We start from the raw sequence: 9,584 nt of genomic DNA, 5'->3' as shown, positions 1-9,584 counted from the left end.
GAATGAGCGTCGCCTCATGGCGCGTTGCGCTTAAATGTGCATGCGGCGTCTTCAGCGCCGGCAACAGTGTCGATGCGCGTCCCTTCCAGAAATTTTCCTTTGGCGTGAGAAAACGAAGCTTCTAGAAGTTTCGAAGGCGTCCCTTTTTTGTGAGTGCTGGCAGTAAATAATATTTCAAATCGTAAACTTGCTCGGACTTGCCGAGTTTTGTTTGTAAACATTTTTCTCGAGTACCCGCCTCGGTGGCACATGAGGATCAGCCTAGGCGCACGTGGTGGTCAACCTTGCTGCACGCGCGGTCAGTCTAGGCGCACATGCGGTACGCCGGACTGCGTATATGACCTTTCTTTTGTTTGAAATTCATGGACTGCTTCAATCCCGAACACTTCGAGTGTAGAAGGATCCGATATCATGCTTTGTGTAGTCAACTATTTTCTAGAACTGCAGTCAGCCCTTGACTCGTTAAGCGTTGCGCACTGGAGAATTGAACGTGAGTTCCTTGCAATGGCTGCACTGAGAGAGTGTGAAGAATAACTGGCACTGTTTACTGAGTGACTGATGAGTGATAACTACGAGGAGTGTTGATGAGCGCTTCCTTAAATATCAGCGCGGCAGCTAAAACTAGCTGGCAACAAAGCTTATGTGCTGCTATGCGGAGACTAACCGACTTGTAGAACGTTCAAGAATCTAAGTTTTGAGCTAGTCGAGAATTTGGCGAAGGCAAAGTCTTGGAAGATTCGAGAATTCAATCTATATTGCTATGTAAAGGCGAAGCAGCCTTGCCGAACGTTCGAGAACCGAAACTCGAAAAAAATGCTCCAATTACGAATTGTTCAGTATTGAACTACCTAACAAAAAATAATAATTTATCGTTTGTTATAATACGATTCCGATACATTATATTTAAATTAAGGCGTAATATTTGAATTATACGTTACGAAAAATTCACTGGAAATTTAAGCCGCGTACTGTGTCTGCATAGCAACAAAAGAAGCTTCTCGAACGTACTAAAGCTTGTTTTCAAGAATTCACTAGAACCTCCAAGAATTACAACGCTAAATGTACGCAATCATATTTAAGAAGCAACGAACGGAGAAGGAAATCAGTCTTGTTGAATAATTCAAGTGAAATTAATGCCAGTCACACCAGTGAAAAATAAATCTGAGTTCTGATCAAACCACAAAAGAGGGCGTCTATAATCCGTAATAGTCCCCACTACCTTCACAAGCCGAATCACGCTCAGTGAAATCTATCGCCGATTCAAACGCCTAAGCAATCGCGAGCCGGACAACGCTCAGTAAAATTCTAGCGCCGACTCAAATGACTAGGCATTCGTGAGCCGAACAACACGCCGTAAAATTTATTACCGAATTAATCGTTAAGGAAGTCGCAAACCCGACAGGGCTCTCTAGAAAACTAGTGCTGTCTGGGATCTGACTAAAAACCTCCTATAGATGTTGAGTGGAGGTGTTGCTGGCAAGTGGAAGGGACAATGCAATTATTCAAGATTACTTGTAATGTTTATTGTTGTTCCTTTTATTAAATATAATAATATAATAAATAATTAATAATTATGAAGTATATAAATAATGGTATGATAGATTAAATTTTATAAAGTTTCCTTTATATTGTTAGGTGTTGATGAATGTATTTTCATTTTGTTGTATAATGAGTAAGTGCTATCTTAGCATACATTAAATTGTTTATGTTTGTGTTATACTTTGGTGCCGCGCCTATGATACGTCAGTCTTATCTGTGATATGTTTCAATAGTAGTATGCTTGATGCCGTGCCTATGATACGTCGGTCTTATCTGTGGGATGATGTTTCAATATGATTTTTATATTTTCACTGTTGTTTTATCTTAGCACTAATACGTTATTAATTTAATTTTAGTTTAATGAATTTTAGAATATACTGTCACTATTTCTTTCTTAGATTATTACGTATGTATACCGTTAAACTGTGGTCACTGTAAAGAAAGCTTAATGATGTATAGTGCGTTTGTTACAATGATTGTATAATTGTTACTAGACTGAGGCAAACTGAACTGCTGCGCGTGAAGCGCAGTCCTTAAATATTATCGCACTATTCCTTAAACGCCGGTGTTTGTTGCCATGACGATATTGATTGAGACGTCAATAGGGCAAAGCCTGGAACGTTCTTTGCTGGTGTTTTATTTAAATAACTGAACTGCGCATTCATACCTCTCCCACTTTCGACTTTCAACTTTTTAATCCGTAACAATTGCCGAATCAATTGTCTAATGATTCTCGAACCGAAGAGACTCCTTTAAACATAGAGACTAAACCACGTGCCCAGTACTCCCAATTCACCCGTTAGACTTGCACTCCCGGACAACGTTCTAAAGTTCATGGGCAACTGCCTAATCACTACGAACTCAACAATTCTCACTACAATCAGTAACGCCAACACCAACTAATGTGACTATAATATCGTTAATTCTATTTATAACGCGTGTTATGGCTCGAAATCTCTTCTCCCTCCTGCCCCCCCCCCCCCCCCCCCCCCCCCCCCCCCCCCCCCCCCCCATCGCCATTAAACCGGCGGTACGTTCTTATTAACCCACCGTGATCTGCGATTATATCGGTGGCTGTAATTCCAAACACGAACAAAGTATTTAATTTGGTAATACATATGCATGAAAAATAAAAAAGTAATATATAATAAAACTATAGCACTACTTATGCACACGCGAGTACTTACACACATACTTACACTCAGAAAATTAAAATTTAATGATAAGAATAAAAATACGTTCGTTTCAATTTTAATTTATGACATTCATGTAGTTCTCTCATATTCTTTACTTTTAATGTAATTAGGTTTTTATAATTTATAATAAGAAAATATTAAATAGATTGTCAATCATTTACAGCAAAAGTGAGTCTATATTTAATTGCATTTTTTAAAGTAAAAGAGAAGAATACAAAATGTTTTCACTTTCAACAAGCTATCTACTATTTATTAATAAGTTAATACAATTAAGTATTTTTTTTTTTAATTAGTACAAAATATGTTGCATCTATATTTAATAACTGTATAACTATATTTCCCTTAATCTACAATAGTTAAGCATGAAGAAACATAATATACAATATAAATTTATTTGATAAAATTAGAAATTATAAAATCAACTAAAAAGATAAACAATTTACACAAAATAAAATTGAACAATTTGATTTTATTGTTTATTTCGTATATTTATTTACCTTTATTCAGCAAATATAATAGTACACAGTATATAAATGATAGAATATATAAAATTATGGTATATTAGCCAAATAATCTTTAACGTTTGAAGGGTCTAACCTTCTGAAACCATTTGCATCACAAATACCAACTTCAATATTGTCTGCTGTCATTTGCCCTTCAAAACCTTCCTTAAGAGTCAAAATTGCGGTATGAACAGCATCGTCCAACTCTAAGTCTTCACTATAACGCTTCTCCAAAAACGTTTTACCATTGATAAAGTTCTTGCCTGTTGCAGTTGCTTTCCAAGCAAAATAAGCACCAGATGGATCACATTGAAAAAGATATGGTTTTTCTTTATCCCATCCACAAATTAATAATGACACTCCAAATGGTCTTACACCACTGTTAATAAAATTTCATAACTTAATTAAAACAATTTGATATTATCAACAAAAATATTTTGTAAATTTTATTAAATCTTAAAATTTAATATACGTGGATCTTACTATATAATATTGAAATTGTATCAACAAATTTTTAAAAAATTTTATAATTATATTATAAATTAGTTTAAGCAATTATTTATTGAATACATACTATATTCATACTATAACGATGAATTTTCAATAATCTAAAATTCATATTTAATTTTAAATTAAGTAATCAATAATTGAACTTATCATAAACATCAAAAATGAAAATTTAAAAGATAAATTATAACTTTAATGAAATTTGTGCATAATTTATATAAAATATCGAAGCATTTTTTTAATTGAAATATACCGTTAAATTAGATGGCTTATATAAAATATCTTACCCAGATTGAGTGTATTCTTGCATTAACATAGCAACTCGCTGAACCAGTTGAGCTGTAGGAATTGATTCTTTATATACAAGATAATATTGTTGAGCCATTTTGCGAGCTTGCTTAACTAATAATCGATAGTCAGGACCAATTCCACTGTATACCATTCCAATATAATCCGTAATCATTTCAACTTTAGATACGCTATGTTCATCATACAATATAGATTTATGTTTATTCTCTGTTGCAAGTACAACACCATTTGAAGCTTTAATTCCTACACTAGGAGCACCAGCTGCAACAGCTGCTAAAGCATATTCAATTTGCACTAGTTTTCCAGAGGGACTATAAACGAATTAATTGTATTAAAATTTTTAAAAAAAAAATTAAAATTATTATATTATAATTATAATATAATTAAAAATATTTATTTTACAGTTTAAGTCATATTTTAACAAAAAATTTAATAAAAAATAAAATTAACCTACGTACAATATAGTTCTAAAAATTTGTAGTATTTAATCATTTGACACAATATATTCGTACTTAATTTTAATATTAAAATTATTTTATTCTATATAATAAAAATTTTTCATTAATATAAAAATATATTGAAAACGGTATTAAAGTATTGTTATCAATTATATAAATTATAATTATTTCAAATTAATTCGATAATAATTGTATTTTGTTAGTTTATAAATTAATTTTATATCTTTAAATTATAACAGATATTTAAAAACATTTCTTAGAAATATGAAACATTAAAATTTTATAACATAATTTTTAACAAAACATTAAATTTGTAAATTAGATATATTATCATACATAATAAAACAAAAAAGTAATAAATAAATATTAAAACTATGAGCAAAAGTGATTGTCATTCAATTTAAAATATTCTTTTTAGGTTATGGTAATAATATTGTTATTATATACAAAACACTATGTAAAATAAAAATGTAGTTTAACAAACGAATGAATAGGTTACCTAAATGTAGTAAGTGAAAAACTATAACGTTCGGAAGCCATTATTAAAAATTTTAATTTACTCAAATTACTATATCAAAATATAATAAACCTTTATCGTTTAGACTTCTTCAAATTGTCTGGTGTAGTATTCTTATTATAGGGTCTAATATACTTTAAGCTTTTTGATTTTTAAAATTGTTAAAATACTAGGTATTACTAGTTTATTTAAGTTTTATTATTAGTTTTTTTAAGGTGTTAGGCAAAAAATGTTTTAATTTGATGTGATTGGTTATTCGAAAAAATTTTAAATAATTTTTTTTTCAAAAACTTTATTGAAAAAATTGTATATTAAACCAAAATTACTTGAAATTAAAATAAACCATGTAAAAAACGATAAAAAAGAAATTGCATCAATAAAATATTACTTTAATTATATTATAGACGTAATAATGTTAATGTTTAGATTAGATAAATAATTTAAAATAATTTTTCTTTATACAATAAATAATAAATATTTTTCTTTTTTTCTTAATTTACAAATACATGCTTTAATCTAATCATTTCTCATTTTATTGTATCATTAATAATGTTTACGAATATTTATAATTAACTACATTGATCATTTGTGGTAAAAAAAGATTTACATTCTTTTTCATACATTTAAACGTATTCGCTCAAGTATGTATATACATTTAATGTAAATAATTAAAATGTATAACCAAGAATTTTATATATCTTGTGATAAAACTTTTTTATAGAAATGTTTGTTCTATGTAATTTGTTGTATTTGCGTATCATAATATAGAGAGAAATATATATTATACATTGTTTAGATTTGTTATTCTCCTATGTACCTTTTTCATACTCCAGTGTCAACTATTCCAGGCTTAAAAAGAGTTGATAATCATAATATCGGTACAAATATGAAGTAGAAAAAATTAATTACAAAAAAGAACCTATACCAGTGAAGATTGATCTGTTGAATGTTTTAATAAAAGTTTTAATTATCATAGTAATACATAAACTTAACTAGGTGTCATTGCTATCATATATTTCGAAACTAAATACTAACAATTACATTATCGCCAATGTTAAGGTGACTTATTGCTAAGAGATCATATAGACATAATTTCTTTTTTTCAATCACTAAATAACTTGTTAGTTAAATAAGTTCTCTTATCGTTATTTCTATTTTCTTTATTCTCGTATTTTATTATTCTTATCGTACTATATTTAATTCATGTTGTTATATTTCATTTTCCTCCAAAAATGTCTTTGACCTTTGACTCCAGCCATCTATCACATAGTATATATCTTCTACAACAGAATTCTCAAATATGTAGCTGTTGACTCTTTAAGATATTTCTCAAATACCATATTACAAGATATATTACAAATATATTACAAGATTCGTGCAAGCCTATTTGCATCTTCCTATAGTCACCTCTTTCTGTAATATGTATTTATCCTAATGTAGTTATTTTTATTAGAGTAAGTCATTTTATACTTGATAAAAAAGGATATTACTATTTATGTATAATAAAATAAAATAAACATCTTAAAGAGTCAACAGTTAATTCAATCAATCAAGACCTTCATTGCTTGTACCTGGAAGAATATAAATCATAAAACAATGCACTTAATTAATGTCAGTTTTTGGTTTATCGTCACAAAGGAAATTATTAATTTATGGAAAAATTATTTTAAATTAATTTGATCCAAATTTAATGATAAATTGTTTAAAAAAATTTAAATATAAAAACAAAGAACTTTTCGATTATAATACATGCATTTATTTATTTTTCAACTAATTTTAAATAAAATAGACCCAACTAAAAAACTTTTTTTTTACTTATGTTTATTTAATTATTATTTGTCATTCTGTATATAACTTATTTCATACATATTTTCATTCACATATAATATTCAAACATATTTTTATTTAACTTTTTTTTATTTAACATTTAACAAATTCAACATAACAAATTCTGAGAAAAATACAGTAAGAAATAAATAAAATATTTTTCATTTAAAAATAAGAATATTTTAAATATTTATCGATACATTCATATTTCGAAATTAATCACAATGTACGAATTTTATGTAATATCATTCCGCATAGCAACATCGTTTGAATTCTAAAAAGTTTGTAGATCCTTGTTTTCCTATGATTCTCGAATGTTCTAGAGCTTCGACTCGGACGTCATACAAGACTTTCAGCATGGCAACACCAATCTCTTAGTAAAACTCTCTCAGTGAAGACGGCATGGCACGGATCACGGTCTGCCTTAGCAGGACCGCTATGGAATAGTCGATATGTCTCAATAGAACCGCCACAGAAGGACTAAGCCTTCAGTTTCGTGCGCGTATTCAACAGGGTTGTAAGCTCACAGTAAATTTATCAATGAATCAGTTATCAGTTATTACTATACACTGTAACTAAATTCCACCTCATACCAGTCAGTCAGTTTTACTACATATACGCACATAATTCAGCCAGATTCTGCAACAATAAGCAAGTAAGCCAACAGTGAAGCCAATACATTCAACAATTATTTAAGCGCGCCATAGTTCAAGCAGTCAAGAGTGCTGATTGCCTTCCAAGAGTGTTTTGGAAATAAGAAGCGTAACACCTGCGCACTCATAACAGAATTAGGCAAGATAATTAATTCAATTGAAAGAGAAGCCATATATTGAAAGCGCAAACGCGTCGGCCTCGTACGACAAATATTGAAAGTACGAACGCGCCAGCCTCGTACGACACTGATGGTGTGAATGCACCAGCCGCGATAGGTACTATGCGATCGCAAAACTCCCGCGAACGGCTAAATTTTAACATAATTAATATACTCAACCTATTAAATGAGATTTTATATTACGGTTTCAGATTGCTAAACCTTTTTCAATCCAATAAAACATCTGGCAAAGCAACATCATTAAATTGTCGTTAGCTTCAATAAAACTCCTGCTTTTTTGTATCAAGCTAAAAAGTCATTAAACTCGATCATAAAGTTTGAAGAAAATCCTCTCGCTGATGTTGGAGACACGAAAAGGTCAGTACATCTGGAAAACCCCGAAAATCAGTTATGCTAGTTACTTCGCATTGACAATTCGTTCATTGTTTGCCGCGTTAATGACCTAACTGTTTACTGGCACGAACGCGTCGGCTCTGCTTGTACTAGAACAATTGGAAGTGCCAGATGTACATACAATTCTTGACCATAAAAAACAATTCCTACTTGTCACTGCAACCCAAAATCCCAGCACGTACGACACCGGGCAATCGGCGTACGTGCTCATCGGCACTTTAAGACAATGCTTACATTGTTCTCAACTACGCCGAGTCTTGTCGATCGCGTTAGTCAATCGCAGCGCTTCCAGAGAACCTCCCCTATCGATAAGTCCCAGAGAAGGAAGAGAAGACGAATAAGAGACGCCCCCCCCCTTTAGATACTTTCCCAATTTTAGCATATTCAAGACTAAACCCGGAAGGAAATGGAAATGAAGGCATGCATGATTAATCATGCCGCCCAAAGTCGCACTCTAATTGGATACAAGAAAGAAGAAGGGGTTGCTAGTGTAACTGGGTCAGTGAACTATTTAAGAAGAACGAAAGCAAACCAAAACACTTATTCTCACCAGATAAGTCACGACCTATTCTCACGAAAAATCACAACCTATTCTCAAGAAGGAGAAATGGAGAAAAGTTGAACAGCTGAGTCTTACAAAATATCTTTCTACGTCAGTGATTCAATATCCAGTTACATTTAGTCTCATCAAGCGCATTTAGCACAAGTACTGAGATTCTCGTCATCTCAGCAAAGGAGACAAAAGAAAGTTCAAGTGCAAGCAGTTCGTGCATGGAAGCTTCCTATCAAGTTTGTGAGGAGAAACTGAAAAGATCACACTACAACTTCCAAGTAAGTCACTTCTCAAGACCACCAATTCACGCCATTCAGTGGCGAGCATTTCTCTAACCTCTATCTTAGGCACGTGCTCACTCACACGGCCCACTATTCAGAGGCAACTGCAGCACATGTCAAGATCACGAGACAACAAGAATTGTAGTGTTCGTTCAGAGTACAACAAACGATCATAACCTCTCAAGTGGTAATATTTAATAGATTAAAACCTATCCCAGTAAATCGTTATCTCACCAGTTACGTCCAGACAATAAGGAATTTATCACCCATTACTTCTCCAATAGAAGCAACGCCACATTATTATTGAGAAACATAAAGGTTATTTATAACCTCATCACGATTAATCATCCCTAAAATGGGAAGTAAATTGGAAAATAAAAGGAATAAACAGCAATAAGAATTATATGTGTTAATTTTTTAATCAGTGTATTACCCCCTCCACTTGCCCACACATTTTCCCATACAACATCTAGTGGTTTTCTTAGTTAATTCTAAACAATTACATTGAAGATATTTATGTCTATAATAAAAGAAATAAAGCCTATTCGGGATTGAAGCAATTTCCAAGACCGTTGGCTCTCGGAATTGCTAGTCCCTCTAACTCTCAAGTTTCTTTAAACATTGGGTTCGAGAATTTTCGAATAATTGTTATGTTTTGTTTTTAAATTC

General features: G+C 31.4%; 1 protein-coding gene across 1 annotated transcript; it reads right to left on the bottom strand.

The window, feature by feature from the left end:
- Positions 1 to 3,234: 3,234 nt before the first annotated feature.
- Prosalpha2 (proteasome alpha2 subunit) lies at positions 3,235 to 5,210 on the bottom strand. Its single transcript, XM_011498790.1, has 3 exons — positions 5,012 to 5,210; positions 4,033 to 4,365; positions 3,235 to 3,617 (listed from the first exon to the last, which is right to left on the bottom strand). The coding sequence occupies exons 1-3, from the start codon at positions 5,050 to 5,052 to the stop codon at positions 3,287 to 3,289; spliced, it is 705 nt and encodes a 234-aa protein (XP_011497092.1). The 5' UTR covers positions 5,053 to 5,210; the 3' UTR covers positions 3,235 to 3,286.
- Between the last annotated feature and the right edge of the window lie 4,374 nt (positions 5,211 to 9,584).

This window comes from Ceratosolen solmsi, unplaced genomic scaffold (assembly GCF_000503995.2).
Source record: "Ceratosolen solmsi marchali unplaced genomic scaffold, CerSol_1.0 scaffold30, whole genome shotgun sequence".
NCBI classification, from domain to species: Eukaryota; Metazoa; Arthropoda; class Insecta; order Hymenoptera; family Agaonidae; genus Ceratosolen; species Ceratosolen solmsi.
This window is presented reverse-complemented; position numbering and strand designations above follow the sequence as displayed.